This window comes from Leucopleurus acutus, assembly GCF_964270905.1.
Source record: "Leucopleurus acutus genome assembly, chromosome: 17".
Taxonomy (NCBI): Eukaryota; Metazoa; Chordata; class Mammalia; order Artiodactyla; family Delphinidae; genus Leucopleurus; species Leucopleurus acutus.
Window position 1 is genome coordinate 81341500 of NC_139159.1, and position 21332 is coordinate 81362831.

Genomic DNA, 21332 nt, shown 5'->3' on the forward strand with positions numbered 1-21332 from the left:
CCACGCACCGCGATGAAGAGTGGCCCCCACTCGCCGCAACTAGAGAAAGCCCTTGCACAGAAACGAAGACCCAACACAGCCATAAATTAAAAAAAAAAAAAAAAATTAAAAAGGAAAGAAGTACTGAAACATACTACAACACGGACGACCCCTGACAACATTATGACACTGAGGACCACACATTGTGTGATTCCATTTGTATGGAAAGATCCAGAAGAGGCAAATCCCTGGAGCCAGAAAGTGGAGTCGTGATTGCCAGGGGCTGGGGGTGGAGGGGGATGGGTAAGGGGTGCAGGGTTTCTTTCGGAAGCAATGAAGTGTTCTGAAGTTGACTGTGGTGATGGCTGGCCGCAAGGCAAAGGCTGGCAGGTTCAGATGACCCGGAATGTTCTAGGCCCGTGTGGCTGAGGTGGAGGGGGACAGAGAGCCATGGTAGGGAGCTGGCAGGTCCGGCCATGCCAGGCCCTGGAGGAGTCTGAATTCTAATATTTTATTTTAAGTGCCAGGAAGCCTTTGGAGGTTATGAGCGGGGTAGGGGTGGTGTGTGTGTGTGTGTGTGAGAGAGACACAGTCTGATGATAATTTAAAAAGATAAACACACTCTACTGGCCAGTGAGCTAAGAATGCTTTTACATTTTTAAAGGGTTGTCAAAACAGAAAAAAAAAGATAATGCGACGGGGATCATATCCAACCTGCAAAGCCTGAAATACTGTCTGGCTTTTTGTCGAAAAAGTTTGCTGACCTTCGCGTGTCTTCAGAGAAAACCAAGGGCGGAGCCGTCAGTTCTTTCTTGGGTGAGAGAAGGATCTGGGGGAGGGATTGAGAGTGAGGCTTTGCCCTGGATGAGATGCTGTTGGGAGGGGCTAGTTTTGTGATTGGGCCTAGAAGGAGGGGTACCGAGAGCCGGAATGAAGCTGTGCGGTGCAGACCACCCAGGACCTGCTGTCACCTGTCCCCACTTACATGTCCCCTGGACTCCTGCAGACACCGTGGGTGGCCATTCATCCCCCTACATAAGTAGGTACCTAATGTTTAATAAGACATTTGCTACTTTTTATTATCGTGGTAAAATACACACAACACAAAATCAACCATTTTTAAAGTGTACAGTTCAGTGGCATTAAGTACATTCACCATGTTGTACAGCCATCATCATTACCTAGTTCCAGAATGCTCCGTCACCCCGGATGGCAACGCTGCATCCATTAAGCAGTCGCTCCCTCTGCCTCCTCAGCCCCTGGCAACCACTGGCCTGCTTTCTGTCCTTAGGGATGTGCCTATTCTGGACACTTCCTATAAATAGAATGCAAAGGAAAAAACTTCGGTTTTACTTCACATTGCTTACAACACTTTACTCACAAGATTTCCCTTCTGACACTTCTGGTCCCTCAACGTGTGGGTGTTTTCCCCACACCAAGCAATTCTGCAACACCAGCTGGTACCCTGCAATGTAACGCCGTCCTGACCCCATCTACCAGGAGACAGCCTCAGACCCCCCAGGCGAAGGGCTCAGCCACAGGCTGTCCTGTTCTCCAGTGCCAATGGCACCATCACCTGTGCTACCGCTGCCATAGCCTGACCCTCCCCTCAGGTCCCATGAATTTGCTAGCGCAGCTCACAGAACTCAGGAAAACATTTAACTTATTAGATTTCATTATTATTAAAAGAACAGTTTATTACAAGAACAGAACTCAGGGACATCCAGAAGGAAGAGATGTGCAGGGCAAGGTGTGTGGGAAGGGGTGTGGAGCGGCCATGCCCCGGGCGTGCCCCAGCACCTACGTGCGCCCACCAACCCGGAAGCTCGGACCCTGTCTGTGTGGGTTTTTACGGAGGTACCACTGCGTAGGCACGACTGATCAAAGTCCCAACCCTGTAGTCACCGGCAGGTCCTCTAGCAACCAGCCCCAGTCCCCAAACTCTCCTCATTAACATAAAATCAGGTGCCATTGAAAGGAGCTTGTTAAGAATTAATTCCGAAGGACACCGGTGTCTCTCTCATCTCCTAGGAAATTCCAAGGTTTCTGAGAGCTCTGCACCAGGAATGGGAGGAACACCAAATTTCTGTTTCTTATTATAAATCACAAAACCACATGGAATCACACAATCTGTGGCCTCTTGTGTCTGGCTTGTTTCACAACCTAATGTTTTCAAGGGCCATCCGTGTTGTAGCGTGCGTCGGTACTTCATTTCTTTTTATGGCTGAATAATATTCCACGGTGTGGACACACCACATTCTGTTTATTCACCTGCTGAATTTCTTAATTATCTTTAACAGTGTTTCTGGAGTTTTTAGGATTTTCCATGTATAAGATCACATCACCTGTGAACAGAAGTAGCTTTACTTCTCTCTTTCCAATGTGGAGGCCCTTATTTACTTTCTTGCCTAACTGCTCTGGCAGGAACTTCCAGTCCTATGTTGAATGTTAAGTGGTGAAACTGGCATCTTTGTCTTGTTCCTAATCTTGAGGCAATTAAAAATTGTTTTGACTTGGCTGCATTTTCTAACGTTCTTCAGTGTATGTGCACCACTTGCACACTTGTGCAATAAAAAAAGACGAATTTTTAAAAAGAAGTCAACGCCTAAAAATGTTTGGGTAAATTTAAAGCGCATTCTTCCCCCAGAGGGGAAAATAACTAGAAAGACTGTTTTTGTTGTCAAATTCATCAAGATAACAAACTAAAGTCAAGTATGATTTCAAAGTTTTAAAAGATGTGCAGCCCTCATTGGTGGTACACAAACCTGGTCAGACCTGGGCTGAGAGGATGGCAGTCAGCCCCACCCAGCAAGGGGAGCCCCAAATGGAGAGACTGAGCCCGACTGCCCTGAGGGTGGCTGACAGTGTCCGGCACCTGCACTCGGTTTCGGCTGCTGTGTCCTGCCCTCTGCTGCATGAACGGACAGCACGAGGGGCTGGGTGGGGCCGGGGTTTGGGGTGCATCACTCCAGGATGAGGCAGGTGAACAGAGACAGAAAAGGGCTGGACCCACCAAGGACACAGTGTAAATGACTGCATTTCTATGTACTGAGCCACCAACAATTGAACAATTTCATCTGCAGCAATGAATGGACCTAGAGGTTATCGTACTAAGTGAATAAGTCAGATAAAGAAAAGTATCACATGATATCACTTACATGTGGAATCCAAAAAAATGAAGACTTAGAAAACAAATTTACGGTTACCAAAGGGGAAAGTGTGTGTGGGGGGGGATAAATCAGGAGATTGGAATGAACAGATACACACACTGCTATATATAAAATAGATAAACAACAAGGACCTACTGTAGAGCACACAGAACTGTACTCATTATCTTGTAATAACCTATAATGGAAGAGAATGTAAAAAAAGAATATATATATATTTACATATATATAACTGAATCACTTTGCTGTACCCCTGAAACAATGTAAATCAACTCTAATTAAAAAAACAGAATAGAAAATAGTATATGTCACACCTAGGTTAAGCAAAAAATAAATAAATAAAATTAAAAAAGAAAAATTTAAAACATAATAGCATCAAAAACACAGAACAGGGGCTTCCCTGGTGGCGCAGTGGTTGAGAGTCCGCCTGCTGATGCAGGGGACACAGGTTCGTGCCCCGGTCTGGGAAGATCCCATATGCCGTGGAGCGGCTGGGCCTGTGAGCCATGGCCGCTGAGCCTGCGTGTCCGGAGCCTGTGCTCTGCAACGGGAGAGGCCACAGCAGTGAGAGGCCCGCATACCGCAAAAAAAAAAAAAAAAAAACAACACAGAACAGGGCTTCCCTGGTGGCGCAGTGGTTGAGAGTCCGCCTGCCAATGTAGGGGACACGGGTTCGTGCCCCGGTCCGGGAAGATCCCACATGCCGCGGAGCGGCTGGGCCCGTGAGCCATGGCTGCTGAGCCTGTGCGTCCAGAGCCTGTGCTCCGCAACGGCAGAGGCCGCAACAGTGAGAGGCCCGCGTACCACAAAAAAAAAAAAAACAAAAAAACAACACAGAACAGGAATACAGCTAACAAAAGATGTTTAAGATCTTTATTTACACTGAAAACAGCATGGCATTACTAAAATTAAAGATATAAAGAAAGAGAGATATATTAAGTTCATGTTTTTAAGACTCAACATTCTGAAGATATTTGTTCCCCCAAACCGACCTATAAAGCCAATGAAGTTCCAATCACAACAATCCCTCCACCAATTTTTCAGATAAAAGTACACTGAGGTGCAGTTAAGAAAATGAACAGCCATGCCCCAGACTGGGAGAAAATGTGTGGGAAACAAGTATCTGACAAAGACTAGTATCTGGGACACAGAGGGAATTCCTATCTACCCAACACAGTGATAAACAGCCCAATTTTATTTTATTTAATTAATTAACCAATTAATTTATTTTGGCCATGCCACATGGCTTGAGGGATCTTAGTTCCCTGACCAGGGATCGAACCTGTGCCCTCGGCAATGGGAGCGCCGAGTCTTAACCACTGGACCGCCAGGGAATTCCCAAACAGCCCAATTTTAAACAGGGCAAAACATGTGAGCAGAGACTTCCCGGGGAAGATATATAAATGGCCAGTAAGTATAGGAAAAGACACTCAATATCACTGTACATTAAGAAACACAAAATGAGATGGGACACATATTCACTAGAAAGTCTAAAATTATAAAAGACTGACAGTGCCGAATACTGGTGAGAATGTGGAGCAGCAGGAAGGCTTATGTGCTGTTGGCTGGAGGGTAAAATGGTACAACTACATCGGAAAACGGCTGGGCAGTTCTTAATAAAGTTGAACACTTACCACAAGTTCCAGAAAGTGTGCTCATAGTTGTTCGCCCACGAGAAACGGAAACACGTGTACTTGTACACAAATGTCCACGGCGGCTTCATTCATAATAACCAGACTGAAAACAGCTCAAATGTCCCATCCACCAACAGGTGACAGGTGAACTGGCTGTGAGACCACGGAGTATCATCAGAAATAAAGAAGAACAAATCCTGATGACGCAACAACACGGATATTCCAAAACATCACCGAGTCAAAGAAGCCAGAAACAGAGGAGCGCATGCAGCAGTTCCAGAAGCAACCTGGCGTGTGAGACCAGATCCACGGCGCAGGAGACCAGGCCAGCGGCTGCCTCGGCGGGTGTGGGGACTGATGGGGAACTGGACGCACACGTCTGAAGAAAGTCATCCAGCTGTTCACTCAGCAGGTTCTTACTCTGTGTGAATTACATCTCAGTGAAGTTGATAAAAGGCAAGCAGGGTGGCTGTAACCCTTCTGGGGAAGCAGTGGCTAGGAGGGGCCCCAGGCAGACTTTTGGGGTGCTGGTGCTGTCCTGTCCCTGAGGCTGGGTGCCTGTGACATGAGTGTGCTCCTTTGTGAAAAATACAGAAAGCTCAACGTTCATGTGCCCTTTTCTCTATTTAAATTACTCTTTAATTAAAATACTGTTAAAATATATGGAGCTGGAGAAAGACAGAGGGTGAGGTTGTGAGCAGGCTCGTATTCACCTTCTTTACTGCTTCTCCTGGCCAACGTGGACAGGGTCGAACGCCTCAGTGGGTAGCTGTCGTCTGCAGAACGATGTGGCGGAGCCACGGATGGCCCTTCTGACGGCCCCGGGGCCACCAAGCCGGCCAGCCAACACCATCTGCTATCTGTCTCCGCCTGTTCTCACAACCAAAATGCCCTTCCCTCTGACTTACAGGACGTTTCCAGACTTACCTGCAGTTCTTGGTACTGGAGGGAAAGTCAGAGCAGGAGGCAGAGGACATGCGCTGCGGCCGTGGCCCGCAGCCCCGCAGTCGAGCCCTGGGAGCGTGTGAAGCGCTTCATCATTCACACCGCTCGCTTTATTTAACCTCACGGTCACCATCCTAAAGACGACGAAGCGGAGACTGGAGAGCCCGAGAGAAACCCAGAAGGGCGACGTCCCCGAGCTTCTCTTCAGACGAAGAGGACGCCAGGCAGCCCAGAGGGGAGTGACTCTGCTGCACACGGGGACGTGCGTCTTCCTGCAGGACATGCTCGAGTCCCTCCACTGGGGGCTGCGCCCCGGCTCTTCTCCCTCCAGGTTCCCAGTGCTGCAGACCCCCATCCTGCACATCAGAAGCTTAGAGAGATGAGGGGGGGTCTGGGGTCTGTCCTGCTGACAGTTCCCTTAAGAGAACAGGTTCCCCGAGGCTGGACAGGTGGCGGTGACACCAAGCCTGTGGAGGGAAGTCCTTCAGGGACGACATCACCCTAGCTCGGTTTCTGCATTTAACCGTGAAGATGGAACAAAAAGGTTAACTTATGAGGAGTGTTCTCGACTTGTCGACAAGACAAAGAATAAAAGAAACTAATCATTATCGAGAGTTTTCCTGTATGTTACTTTATCTGACAAGTCACCTGAGAAATTTCAAATGATCTGAAGGAACAGAACCAACAGAAAGGATATTACACCAAGCACTTTACTGGTAACACCTTTTTAATAGGTCAAAGTAACTGTACAGTTCATTATATTCTTCCTGAGAATAATTTATTTCCCCCAACAAACTAAAGAGAGGGCATATTTTTCAAAATTATTTAACAGAATGGATGGTAAAACTGGACACCAAAAGGAAACCAAATCTCTGTTTTGCCCAATTCCTTCCTGGGAAGACAGACGCAATGAAGGGTTAGTTAACTCCAGTGGCTGTGAAATAGTCAACATGGCTTTAATCTTTCTTTATAAATTATATAAAAATGGAAAACAGGGATGGTTCCAGAACTTCTTCTCAATGCGGTTCGGAGGTGCTCCGGTACAAAGCATTTCTGCTTCCAAGAGAAATAACAGTGCTACAAAAAACCGGCACATTATTCTGGTGGAAAAAGACAGAAGTTTTTAGTGTGTTCTACAGCTAGTTTCCAACCAAATGCTTCACATACTCACATGAAAGTAAAAGGCAGGAAAGACAAGAGGGTTGTAGTTTTTTTCTGAAATTACTCAAGTCTTCAAAATATAGCTTTTATATTCTTTCTTTGTAAAGTGGTATTAGCATATTGCAACTGAACAGTGTTCTAACGACAAAAATTCCAGCCTGGGTAGTAAGTCTGCGGTTGGCAAAGGGATTCTCAGCCCCTTGGGTTTCCTGGAATCCTCCACTTCCTCCTGTCTTCTTCCAAGGACCAGCCCGGCCAGTTCAGGAACCAGTGCATCACTGCCCTGGCCGCTTCCACGAAAGCATATCCTGATGTGAACAAAATCTGTTCTTCATGATTCTTTAAAAGCTTCTCATGTACAATTTTTATTCTCAGAAAAATGCCACATTTTGGATCCCGGACTTTTCTGAACACCATGATTAAAGAACCAAAACCAAAACAACCCACATCAAAATGCGGTTAAACTTATATGAGATTTTCAACCAGCCTCGGCCAGAGTGTTGGCGCTGTGAGTGCTGGCGCCCACGGCCGGCCAGAGCCTCGCTGCTGGTGGCGGCGGAGTGGGGAGCAGGCCCCGGCGCTCAGTGTGGCCTCGTCTGCCCCAGGGCCTTCAGTCTGGCCTGGTCGATGACATCGAGCAGGTTCTTGGCGTCCACGGCCAGGGCGTGTGCGGCCGTCAGCATCTGCTTCTTGTACTCCTGCTGCAGGCTGGTCATGACATACTGCTGGGCCAGCTTCATCTTGTTGATGAGCTCCCCCAGGTCGGAGTTCAGCAGCTTCTGGGCCATCTCAATCTGCAAGGACAAGAGGGTCAGGAGCGCCTCCTGCAGCCAACACTCAGGGCATTCTTAGGCGCTTTTCTTAGGTGCCTCCAGGAGAAGAAACTTTCTTCCTTCCCCTTAAACAAGGCAGACCCTGGTCTCCACCTCCAGGCCCACACGCTTTCTACTGCACCTGCTTCAAGACCTTCCTCTGCTATGCAGGAGATGGTTCAAGGGTGTCACCAGACACTTGCTCCACTCTGACGTATACTCTAGACCCTTCCCAACGGATCAGAGGTGGGAAGTGGGGTCAGGGCTGGTGGAAGGAGCCATAGAGCTGGAGAGCTTTGCTTGGGGTGTCTCGCGATCCCTCCAACCTGTGTACTTAACCAGCGGCGATCTAGCCACGTGCTCTTTCAACAATCAGCGAGCACTTACTGTACACAAGGCGCTTGGAGTTGTGGACGCAAGAGTGACCCAATGTGTCTGTGTTCACAGCCCAGTGTGGGAGAAGCACGCACAGAGCTGCCCATCACACACGGGAAAATCACGCCACAGAAATGGACCCGGAGAGGAGCAGTTCACTCCTTCTGAGAGGGGTGGAGAGACCCCACAGAGGAGGACTCGCCTGCATCCAGCTGAGACTGCACAAGCTGGCCGGCCTCCACCGTGAAGGGCCTCGTCAGCCACCCACGTTCACCTTGGTCCTGCTCAACTTAGCAACGGGGAGGCCTGAGGAACTTTAGGAAGGGGAATAACATAATCTAGAGAGGGCTCTGGTGGCAGTGTGCAACGTAAACGGAAGGGCAGGGAGAGCCCAGAGGTGGAGGAAGCATCTGAAAGGCTGCTGTGATACCTCAGGGAAGAGGGGATGTGGCCGTGCGGATGGCGAAGCAAGGCCCGACCTGAGACTTGTGAGTGACACAGGCTGTCTGCACGTGTGTACGTGTGCGTGCACGCGCGTGTGGTTCGTGCTGGGCACGGTGGTGAGTGCATGCTGGTCCCACTGACCCTGCAAGCAGAATGTGCTACAGGGGCAGACGTCCCGCAGACAGCTAGTGCCTGGGGCACACGGAGTGGGCTCGCTCACAGCACAGAGGGTGAGGGCCTCAAACATCTGGATCTGTGGGCGTAGGGAGCCCTGCCAAGGAGAAAAGGCATCTGTAAAACGCAAGTCCGGGGAGCACCTTGGGGGCGGCCACCATCGGGGCGGCAAAGAAAGGCTGCGGGTGGGGCCGGCAAGGCTCTGAAACTCCAGGGGTCTCGCCAAGGGGTCAGGGCGGTGGGGGCATGGCCCCCGGTGACCGCTGGGCGGGGTCAGGGACAGCTGGGTCCAGAGGGCGGGAGGGGAGCAGGGGCACAGGAAGGCGCACACGGTGTGCAGAAGAGCCAGGTATACAGAGAGATTGTCTCAGCCGTTACCAGCTAAAGCAGGAAGTTAGAAACGGTCCCGCCAAAATATCCAGCCGTTAGGGTGCCACTTGCTTTGCCTCTGGCGCCTGGAGCGTCTCCATTTGGGGCAAAATCCTTGCTCACTGTGGAAAACCAATTAAATTTCTAATAAAGCAGATAAACTAGCTAACCTCTGAACTGGAGAGAAATACTAAGTTACACGGTGACACCAGTCAGAGGCATTTTCCAGAAGGATTTAAGTGGTGCCACTCACAGGACCAGCTGCGGGAGCTGAGCCCGACCGCCCCGCGGGTCCAGACGCCCTGCTGGACGTGCCGCCCTCGGACTCGGCCTCCGAGGAGGACGCAGCCTCACCGCAGACGTGAAACCTCAGCCTGACCAGGAGGAAACATCAGTCTTTAGAGAACACCCCTCAGCTCCACGTCAGGGAGGCTCTGGAACACAGGGGGCCTACGCTCTGTCGCGGAAGACAGCGCGGGGCTGAGGAGCTGTCCCAGGAGAGAGGCACACAGACACGCTGAGCGGTGTCAGGGGCCACGTGAGCCCCAGGCTGTCTCCAGCCAGAGGGAGAAGCATTACTGGGGTGACTGGTGAACCCAGACCACCACCTGCTGAGAGATGAGCACACTGGCCAGTGTTACATTCCAGGATGTGGTGACCGTGCAGGGTAAGAGTATGGCCCGTTATTCGAAAACACAAACGCTAATGCTAAAGGTAAGAGGGCGAGATGCGCACAACCAGCCCCCAGGTGGCTCTGGAGAAGTAAAGCCTGCGCGTGCAGAGAGAGGCCGCAAAGGGCTCAGACGGGGAAGGCGGCGCGATCAGGGCGAGGGTGCTTGCAAGTTCTTGGTGCTGTTCTCAGGGCTTTTCCTCAAGTTTGAAATCATTTCACAGTAAAAACTAAGAAAACAAAAACAAACAGATTGCCTGCTGGGGGAAGGACAGATCACGCACCCTGAGAGAGAAAGCAGGAAAGTGGACGCTGGAGCTGGAAGGGCGAGGCGTGGGAAGTGAGCTGGGCTGGGTGCAGACCCCAACGCTAGGCCTATTTACTGGTTACAAGGAATGTTTATATCGCTGCTTTAAGTGGAAAACCAAGGTCACTCGCAAACTCGAAATTTTCCAGAGGCATTCGAGGAAGGAGGGCAGGATGCCACAGCCTCCGTCCTCACTCTGGAGGGTTCCAGGGCAGCAGCAGCCCCAATCCTGCGCTCCCCACCTGTCCTCACGGACGCCCCGTCCTTCAGGTCGGGACCCCACACGCGGTGCGGTGGCTCCACACAGCTCTGAAGATGGACGGCCAGTCGCCGGCGTCCCGACCTGGGGCCCGGCCAGGAGGTCACGCCTGCAGAGCGCGCGCTGTGCTCCCCCCGCCACGCTGCCCTCTGGATGAGGCCCTACCTCTCGGTGGGTGCTGGCGGGCAGGACGGGAATGGTCTCATCCACGGTGGCCAACAGCGTCCTCAGGGCCAAGCCGACTTCCTAACAGACAGGACCACACCCAGCGTTAGGACGCACGTCAAGGAGTTTCATGCCAGCAATGACAGTGTTTCCTTCCAGTTACATGGTTTTTCATTTCCTTTTCACCACTTTTGGGAAAATTTCTTTTTCTTTCTTTCTTTTTTTTTTTTTTTAGGAAAATTTCTGTATTTCTTTTCCACAGTGCTGAGCCTGATCTCATTAAGTTATGAGGCAATTTCCCCCAGATTCAGATCTCTCCGATCTACTCATGCTCTACTGTCTGGGGAACAGGGGAATGGAGGCTCATGTATGAAAAGCCGCCCGGACGCCCAGGGAAGGCGGCGCTGGGGCTGCGTGTGCTCCGTGACTCTCTTCCCTCCCCAGTGCTTTCCAAAGCCTCGTGGGCCACCAAAAAGGATGTTACTGCTACCACATGTGGGAACGACAGGTGGCAGTCTGCTACGGAGGCCATTCTGGCCCCAGAGCTTCATCCACTATGTACACGGAGCACAACAGCCCTCCCCCTGCCACTCGGAGCTGAAAGGGACCAGCTGTGGTTAAAAACGATATGACGTTAGAGTTAAAATGTCTGTCGTTGTCATTCTTATGAGGGTCAACTATGTAATGACTCAGATGCTAAGTTATACATGCAGTAGGTATAAGACCAGTAAGGACATGCTAGTTTTTGACACTGGATCAACAAAAAGAGTGTCGTTTTGCCAAAGTAATACGGTTAAAAAAGCAGCTTCTAGAAAACCACCATAAAAAGTCTTATCATGTACAAAATTCTGGTTGCTTTTGTATATTGTTGAGTTTATTAGTATTTTTAAAAAACCCGTCTGTGGTTCATGCAAGTTCACCCTTAAGAGCTTTGGTTATAAGTGTTATGGGAGTATAGCCTAAAGACAAAACCAGAATGGATTAACTGTGCTGCCCATAAAACATCACAGCTTCCAAGCAGCTGCCCCACACTGATGGTTTGAAAGAAGCTGTCCCAGAGACTGCTCATTGGTACTAAAAACGGGGCTCAATGCTGCAACCCAACGACAAAAAGCCAAACAACCCTATTAAAAAGTGGGCAAGCGACTTGAACAGACATTTCTCCAAAGACGACACACAAATGGCCAACACAAAAAAGCACACGAAGAGATGTTCAACCTCACTACTCATCAGGGAAATGCAAATCCAAAGGCCAGTGAGATACCACCTCACACGTATAAGGATGGCTACTACCAAGAAAAAACAAAACCGAAAATAAAAAGTGTTAGTGAGGATGGAGAAAAACTAGATAGAACCCTTGTGCACTGCTGGTGGGAATGTAAGTTGCTGCAGCCATTGTGGGAAACAGCATGGTGTGTCCTCAAAAAATTAGAACTAGCATACGATCCAGCAATTCCACTTCTGAGTTAATGCCCCAGACTGAAAGCAGGGTCTCCAAGTATCATCTGTCTTGGCACTTTAACACTGTAATTACCTCCCCTAAGTCACAATGGCATCAGACTGTAAGTACTCTTCTGTACCTTTTCTCACTCAAGATCATATGTATGAGCAGTAGTTATTGACAGACTCTGTTGCTCAGGACATTCCAGGGTCAAGGTCGGGAATGGCAGTGATCCCCATGCGATGCAGACCTTCTGAAGAGTCAGGCTGGACCCGAAGGGCACAGGGAATGTCTCCTGCTTCACGTGAGGGGGCTGAGCTCACCTTCACCATGGGGACATACTCCTCTGGCGGGGCTGGCTGGATCTTGCTGGACATCTCGATGACCGCTCTCACCAGGCCCGTCACGTTCTCGTACACCCTGTCATTGGACCGGTCCAGGTTGGCAGTGGGAGGGGGGCTGATTTCCTGGGGCTGAAGCTGCCAACACAGAAGCCGGTTATCTTTCTATCCTCCAGCAGATGGCGTCATATCACTGCAACTAGGTTAGAAAGGGTCTTTAAAAGAGATCAAAGCAGATCACATAACTGATCTTGTCTTAGGGGACATAGTTCAGCTTGAGGATGACAGCAAAGCAATTCATCCAAGTGACAAATAAATAAGGCACCTTTTTTTCTAACTTTGAGCTCAGTTAAAGGAAATGAGATGGAATCACACATATTATACTAAAAGCCCCGGATTCATTCAGAGAAGTGATTCATCGTCCCCCCATCGTCCCCCCAGAATCATTCACCAAAAGAGAAGAATCCAGATATTTTACACCTCTCTGAGGATTTAGAGACAGCTGGCTAAGGGGTCAAGTGTTCTACATTGAGACTATAAGAATTGCCACTTAGTTTGAATTTTGTAGTAAAACCTGTATGGCTCAGCTTAGTTGCCTTCAAACCACCTAATGGAAACGTGTATTCCTTTTATGGTTATAAAAAGTGGGCAAATGCAAGTCTTCTTTACATGGACACCACCTGCTTCCAGAACGCTGCTGAGGTGGGAGCTGTGCGGGTGCAGCTCTGTTGGTGGGGGGCGGGCACTGCCCCCTCACCCGCAGCTGTGATGGGGGTGAAATGAAGGAACATATGTAAAACGGCCCGTCTCAGGGCCCGGGCACAGAGAGACTTCAACAGATGTTATCCAAGACAACATGTGAGCCCTGAAGGCTGCACAAGGGCCTCTAGGGAACCTTCAGCGTATTTAAAAAGTCGAACTGGCCACCCCAGGCACAAAAAGGACTGCGTGTGGCCACTCTGAGAAGACTGAATGCCGGCACCCAATAGCTGTTCATTCGTGAATCTGCTGCCAGTGCTCAGTCTCTAACTCTGGGTGCCCACCCCTAAGCCATGAGACACAAGGGACGAGAACGTCCCATCACTGCACAGATGCTCACGTCTCACTCTTGGGCAAACATAAATGCTGCTTTTGGTGACAAACCAAGCAAAAGCGCCCTCCCCAGGCTTCCCGATTCCTGGTCCAGAGTCGCACGCAGAGCGGGGTGTGATAGAGAGCTGGACAGACACACAGATACCATGTGCTTACCCTCCACGGCTATTGTCGAACGGAAGGTGAGGACAAGTTAAAGGAATTTATCAGAGAAAGGGAAAAAAGAAAAACAATATTAATAAAGGCAGCAGACAAAACCCCCGTAAAAACACACGAGCAGAACAAGAGGAGTGAGCTTCCGCCTGTCGGCTCCGGCAGCGGCCATCAAAGTGCAGCCGCTGGGCCGTCTGTTCAGGGCACCCACATACTCAGTAGGGGTCTGCCATGCACCATGCTCGTTTTCACAAATAAATGAGGAAAACAACATGCAAAGCCCGAGAATGACAATCTGGCAGCCGTGCAAGAATCCAAAGAATTAAGGGTCTTTAAAAAGAAAGAAAGCGTATCTATGCTTGTATTCACAGAAAACTGCCCACTGGACATCTGAGTGATTCTGGAGAAACTGCACACCCTCACTCCCTGGGCCTGGACCCAACATCCAGCATCCCTGGAAATGGCCTTCGACCTAGCCAGCCTGCTGTAATGCAGATGCCTGGCTTGGGGCTGTGTTTAAAGATATCAGGAGCTTATTCTAAAAACAAAAACAAAACGAAAACATAAAACCCTTCACTTGAACCAGTTCTTATGGTTGGGTTCCCTCACTTTAAACTTAGAAATTTTAATGTTTTTTTTTTCTCTACAGTTTAAACCAAGCCTATTCTACTGTAACATAATAGGCAAAGTTAATTGAGAGAAATATGGATTTCTTGACCTTTCCATAGAATTGTCTGAAAAAAGTATACCCTTTGGTATAGAAGTTTAGCAGAGCCCTAAGTTCTGAGGTCCAACCCTCCACACTGTGTATTTTCTGTGCACTAGAAAAAGGGAGGTTATTCACAGCAGCATCACTTCCAAGAGAAGCCGTGTTAGCATTTTATCTTCTGCACTGAGATGCTGAATGGGGCAGGAGGGCCAGTTCAAAGGGGATCAACGTAAAAGGCCGCGTTTCCTCAGGAGGTGTGCCAGCTGGGGCTCCATCAGGAAGAACTACAGTTCTTGACTCCAGGAGGTGAGGGTGTTTGTTCTAACCTGTTCAAAGCTTCTGCTCTTTTGTGTTCATCCTTTACCCAACTGTCACAGAAGCGCTGGCACAAAGCTTCCAGGGGCCATTCACAGGGACCCTCCCAAAGCACCAGCCTGGTGTGCAGAGACAGCTGTCACTGGTTTCCTACTTTCTGGAGCTTGACCACTTGGAGGCCCCTTGGCAGGCAGTTAGACACACCACTGCCCGCAGAGATACAGCCAATCCCAACCACTTGGGGTGGGGGGGTTCCTCAAAGACTCCGATAATTCAGAGCCGAAACATAAAGCCACCAAAGGAGAAACTGAGACTGATCTCTGGCTATGAGTTGGACGAATTACTTCAGTTACACCCAGGTAAAGGTAAGCATTTCTGTATTAAAAGAGTACTGTTCTTTCAGGCTGGATTTGATAACCTCTACCAAACAGACATGTCACGAAGAAGCAGAGACATATACTTCACACTTACTAATTATTAAAAAGTGTTTACTGATTGTATTTTTTTTTTTTTTTTTTTTTTTTTTGGCCGTGTTGGGTCTTCATTGCTGTGCGCAGGCTTTTCTCTAGTTGCAGCGAGTGGGGGCTACTTTTCGTTGCAGTGCGCGGGCTTCTCACTGCGGTGGCTTCTCTTGTTGTGGAGCACGGGCTCTAGGCACGCGGGCTTCAGTAGTTGCAGCACGCAGGCTCAGTAGTTGTGGCTCACGGGCTCTAGACTGCAGCTCAGTAGTTGTGGCGCACGGGCTTAGCTGCTCTGCGGCATGTGGGATCTTCCCGGACCAGGGATCGAACCCGTGTCCCCTGCATTGGCAGGCGGATTCTTAACCACTGTGCCACCTGGGAAGTCCCCTGAGTGTATTTTTAAAAAATATTTATTTATTTATTTGGCTGCGTGGGGTCTTAAGTGCGGTGCACAGGCTCTTTGTTGCAGCGCACGGGCTTCTCTCTAGTTGTGGTGCACAGGCTCAGCAGTTGCGGTGCGCGGGCTCTAGAGCATGGGCTCAGTTGCCCTGCAGCATGTGGGATCTTAGTTCCCCTACCAGGGATCGAACCCGCGTCCCCTGCATTGGAAGGCAGATTCTTAACCACTGGACTGCCAGGGAAGTCCCCTCCTGAGTGTACTTTAAGTAAGCACACCTAAAAGATTCCTTTCCATAAAGATTTCTACTTGCTCAATACCCTACAATAAGGGTATTTCCCAATTATATTTATTCAAATGTAAAAAATGAATATAGGTCAGAATTCTAAGCCGGTATCTGATCCACTGTTAAAGTTGGCTTTTCACTGCAATACAAGCCCTTTTCAAAGGTTCTTCTTTTGCTTATGAAAAATGAAAAAAAGTTCATTAACCCAATTTCTCTCTTTCCTTTTAAAATTTATGTCAAGAAACCACACTGGGAAAGGGTGTGTCCTCCGTTGCTCCTCTGTGGTGCTAGTGGAGCTGCAGGGAGGCTTCTTGGGCCTGGAGGCCCAGAAGCTGGGGGAGCCAAGCCCCAGGCAGCCCCCAGGACCAGCACCCTGGTTTCCAGGAGCTGACTGCCTGACCCTTGGTGCAGGGGCGCCTCTGGCGCTGTGGTTCCTGTGTTAGGCTCCGCAGGGAGCAGGCTGGTCCCAGACGGTGCCAGCTGCTTCACTACTGGTCACCGCCCTCCAGCTGTAGGCTGGCTCGCAACTGGAGATGACATTTTCTCTGCCTGGGGACAACCTCTCTGACTCGCTAAGATGGCAATACATCTGCTTCTATCCAGGAATCAGCCGCTTGGCTTTGGGGGTAAACCTGGAGCAGCAGCACATATGTGTGTGCGGAAAGCCAAGTCTGCCACTAAATGCTGGTTCAGCTATGGGGAGGCCGTAACCTCAAACACGCCCTTTAACCTCTGGGAACTGTGGCGGCCTCATGTGACAGGTGGGAACAATAATAAGACCACCAATTCCGCGAGGCTGATGTGAGGATTTGAAATACACTGGGCAGGTTCTGCCACAGCAGGCGGCACTCAATGAATGGTGGTTATTAGTGAAACAAAGTTTATCTTAACTGATCCCATAGCTATTGAATTCTAAGATGTACCTTTTTCTACGCACCACGAAGAAGGAAAAAAAATGCCAGTTGAATCAACACACCGTCTTGATTTTAGAGACATTAAAATGTGAAGACAGGGACTTCCCTGGTGGCGCAGTGGTTAAGAATCCGCCTGCCAATGCAGGGGACACGGGTTCCATCCCTGGTCTGGGAAGATCCCACATGCCACGGAGCAACTAAGCCTGTGAGCTACAACTACTGAGCCTGCACTCTAGAGCCCGTGAGCCACAACTACTGAGCCTGCATGCCACAATTACTGAAGCCCACATGCCTAGAGCCCATGCTCCGCAACAAGAGAAGCCACCGCAATGAGAAGCCTGCACACAGCAATGAAGAGTAGCCCCTGCTCGCCGAAACTAGAGAAAGCCCGCACGCAGCATTGAAGACCCAATGCAGCCAAAGATAAATAAATAAATAAATAAATAAATAAATAAATAAATAAAATAAAATGTGAAGACAAAGTGTATCAGAATTGAGAAGTAGGACGTATTTTGAGACATAACTGACCTAATGGAAAGTAGAGTGTATCCCTCTCCTTAAAAGGGCACAAAGAGGAGGTTGTGGTCCCCAGCACATGCTGCTTTACACACGCTGGCCCCAGATGGCAAAGGATGGAAGTCGCCCAGTAGGCCACACTGACACACTCAGAGACAGTGAGCCTACAGAAGGCCTTGCTTTCCCCAGGCGTCCTGGTTTGATTCATTTGTAAAACCAGAAGCCACCCCAGCACTTTTATCTCAAAGAAACATTCTGTCTGACAAGAGGAAAATGTCTTCAGAAAGTTAAGATCTGACTGAGGCCCTAGAATCTACCACGTGAGAGAAAAACAGAAACGAGAGTTTTCCAGTAAAGTCTGTCCTGACTCAGAGGAGTCTGGAGCCGACCAAGGAGCCCCCCCATCCCACCGAGCCCCAACCCCACTGCACATGGCAGGGTCATCGCCCAGAGTGACTGGCTCTGTGGGGTCCTGGGCTGCGCACAGGCTTGGGCGCTCACCTTGACACCCTCGTTGTAACTGTCCCCGGGGCTGCCGAGGCTGGCGAGGCTGCTCAGGTGTCCAGGGGCTCCGGGACGCGGTGGTTTCTTCGGTGGAGCTGCAGGATCTGGGAAAGGAATGAGTCCCATTACTTAGCGCACATTAGTGAAGAGAATGGAGACAACCCCCAAACAAACAAGCACGGATTCATGTTATTACAACAGAAGCTAATCTCAGAGAGGGCTCCCTACAGAGGTGTTTCTGATGCATTAGAGCAGTAAAGTCTGTTTTCCAACATTCTAGTCGCAGGCTGAATTTGGTAAACATCATACTTGCTATGGTCTGTAGGGGGAAGAGTGTTAACACAACATGAAGTTTTTCAAAACTAAGAAACTATACATCAAAACCCCCTCCCTCCAAATTATACACATTTTGCGACACTCGATTCATTTCTTCATTTACCTGGTTTGCCCACAGGCTGATATATGTGCTGGTTTCCAGTCTGTGGGAAAAGAAAAAGCCAGGTCAGTGCAGCAGGGCGCACAACAGGGTAAAGGCCTCCCCTTCCCACCCTCTCCACCCACCCCCTTGACCCCTGGGCTAAACGCTGGGGTCAAAGACCAACAAGACCGGGGAGGGGCCAGCCTTCAAGGCCTCAGGTGGGGACAGGGGATTAGATTAGGCTAATAAGCAAATAATGCCAATGGGGTATGGGATAAGGGCTGCCATAGGAGGAATCACGATTGGAACACAGTCAGGGGTGGTCACACCAATTTCAAATTTTCTTTAAAGAAATTATGCCCATGGAGGTCTCCAGTTCAACTTCATGGGTGTGAAATCTGTCCTGTGTCCGGAAACTCTCCCCCACCCCCTCCTTCTCTGATTACAAGAAGGAGTGCCATCAGGGACAATGACAACGAGAAGAGGCTTCCGAGCACTGGGATGTCTACGTTGTCACTGTCACCTGCAGAACCTGGTGTGACACCTCCATCCGTTCTGGACGAGCCACAGGCCAAGCCAGGAAGCCAAACCAGCCCAGGCACAGGGAAAAAGGCAGGTTCACATAGGACCAGCCCTAGTCTAGGGTGCCACGCCTGCAGCTACGATTAGACTCACTTATCCTAGGCTGACTGAATGAAAAGAAGTATCTTCAAACTATATCCTACTTTTGAAAAGAGAGACTTTCCTTGCTTATTTTAAAACAATAAACTGGCTAAAACACATATACTTTAAGGTGCTTTACTTTTACTGAGTAGACATCCACTTCCTTACAATAAAGGACCATGAGACGGCACACAGTCACAACTGCTCCTTGCCCAGGATCACGGCTGCTTCCACCAGGCCACTGAACGCCCCCGATTTTAAAGACTAGAAAAACCCTCTGAGCGGGAAGGTGTGAGGAACAGGATTCCTTGACACAGTGGGAAGTGGGCCAAACCCTTGCAAAGAGACTGGCTGCAGCTGTGCTGTGTTGTGCTCACTGACCAGCAGTAAAAAGACTTAAAGAATTTCCTGATACTCAGGGAACAAGAAAGTGCGATAATTAGAAAATCCCATTCTCAGAACTTTCTGGATCAGTTCAACAGATGTTATGTATGTCCCTGTGCGCAGAGGCTGATGGGCTGGGCAGTGGGACGGGCCGGGCTCTGGTTCTGCTGCGTGTGCAGTGCTGGCCCTGGAGGAGTGAGTCACTCACCGGTTTGAGGCTTTGGCTTTCCCATTTGAACGCGGAGGCTAGTGACACTCACCCCCTATGGGGGGGTTGTCACAAAATGAACATGCTGCCAACTTGCATATTATTTTGAAAATCTAAATAGTTTTTATTTTTACTTTTTATGCACACAGACAGGATCAATTTCCATGAGGCAGTGACTAGTGTCTATTAACTAGCTCAGACCTACTGACAGTCTACACTGCTTTCCAGCCAAACGCTTCTCCCTGAAACTGGGGCCCATTTTCAAAAGTGTTAAGTTGGAGCACTTGGAGAAGTGGGCCAAACCATACAGTTATCTTAGCAAAGCACAGAAGCAGAAGAGCCAGCAACCGTCAGCGTGTGTTACGAGCCCCACAGCTTAACCCAGACCCTGGAGGGGAGAGGCCTGCAGAGCAGGCTGGCGCCTGGTCACGCTCTGAGTGCCCTGTCCGGCGTCCGGCATGGGGACCAGTGACCTTGGGCAAGTTTCCTACGAGCCTCAGTTGACTCATTTGTGGCTTGTGGATGGCACGGCGCTTGACCTGACAGGAGTGCTGAGGACTTATGAGGTGACAGGAGGGAAGCACCCAGCGCAGCACCTGCTCCATCAGGACTAAGCGCTCCTACTGTCACCCAGGCCTGGTGTGTGGCAAGTACTATGAGATCACAAGCGGCCCCGTCATGCGTCGTCTGTTTCACAAAGTGTTTCTCAATAATCCTTCTGTCTCATCATTCATTCATTCATTCATTCACTCCACATACGTTCTGGGTACCTTCTACATACCACATCTTGGAACAGGATTTTCCTTTTCTAAAAAATGTTCCTATTAGTGATGCTATAAATAGCTGGTCCCTTGAATAGGGTTTACTTTCATGCTTATTCTCACTCTTTCCTCTTAACATTTGGGACCAACTGCTCAATACGTTATCATTTTATTGACTGAAGAAGTCTTGGGCTTCCCTGGTGGCGCAGTGGTTGAGAGTCTGCCTGCCGATGCAGGGGACACGGGTTCGTGCCCTGGTCCGGGAAGATCCCACATGCCGCGGAGCGGCTGGGCCCGTGAGCCATGGCAGCTGAGCCTGCGCGTCCGGAGCCTGTGCTCCGCAACGGGAGAGGCCCCAACAGTGAGACGCCCACGTACCGCAAAAAAAAAAAAAAAAAAAAAAGAAGTCTTGATGCACACTGTAAGTTACAGGTGTACAGTATAGTGATTCACAATTTTTAAAGGTTATGCTCCATTTGTAGTTATTATAAAATATTAGCTATATTCACTGTGTTCTACAATACGTCCTTGCGGCTGATTTTTTTTGGCTGCACCGTGCGACTTGCGGGATCTTTAGTTTCCTGATGAGGGATTGAACCCGGGCCCTAGCAGTGAAAGCGCCAAGTCCTAACCACTGCATCGCCAGGGAATTCCCACTGTAGCTGATTTTATACAAAATAGTTTATACCTCTTACTCTCCTACCCTTGTATTGCCCCTCTCTACTGTTAACCACTAGTTTGTCCTCTATATCTGAGTCTTTTCGTTATACGCAGTAGTTTGTAAGTGATACTATACAAATTTGTCTTTCTGACTTATTCACTTAGCATAATACCCTCCAAGTCCATCCATGTTGCTGCAAATGACAAAACTTCATTTTTTATGGCTAAGTAGTATTCCATTGTATATATACACCACAGCTTCTTTATCCATTCATCTGTTGATGAACTTGGGTTGCTTCCATATCTTGGCAATTATAAATAATGCTGCTATGAACACTGGAGCGCATGTATCTTTTCAAATTAATGTTTCTGGTTTTTTTCGGATATATGCCCAGGAGTGGGACTGCTAAATCATATGGTAGTTCTATTTTTAGTTTTTTGAGACCTCCATACTGTTTTCCACAGTGGCTGCACCACTTTACATTCCCATCAGTGTACAAGGGTTCCCCTTTCTCCACATCCTCGCCAACATTTGTTATTTGCATTCTTTTCGATAATGGCCATTCTGACCAGTGTGAGGTGATATCTTACTGGGCTTTTGATTTGCATTTCTCTGAAGATTAGCCATGTTGAGCATCTTTTCATGTG

At 49.1% G+C, this 21332-nt stretch overlaps 1 protein-coding gene across 6 annotated transcripts in view; it reads right to left on the reverse strand.

Annotated features, from left to right (window-relative positions):
• Positions 1–6444: 6444 nt before the first annotated feature.
• PTK2 (protein tyrosine kinase 2) overlaps positions 6445–21332 on the reverse strand; it is a 251843-nt gene continuing 236955 nt past the window's right edge. For all 6 annotated transcript variants that reach the window (XM_082858781.1, XM_082858780.1, XM_082858779.1 and 3 more), the window contains 5 exons: positions 18030–18069; positions 17588–17694; positions 12226–12381; positions 10462–10542; positions 6445–7680 (listed from right to left, as the gene is read on the reverse strand). In XM_082858781.1, coding sequence (XP_082714907.1) covers positions 7468–7680; positions 10462–10542; positions 12226–12381; positions 17588–17694; positions 18030–18069 — 597 coding nt within the window. In that variant the 3' untranslated portion in view covers positions 6445–7467. The remainder of the gene's footprint in view (positions 7681–10461; positions 10543–12225; positions 12382–17587; positions 17695–18029; positions 18070–21332) is intronic.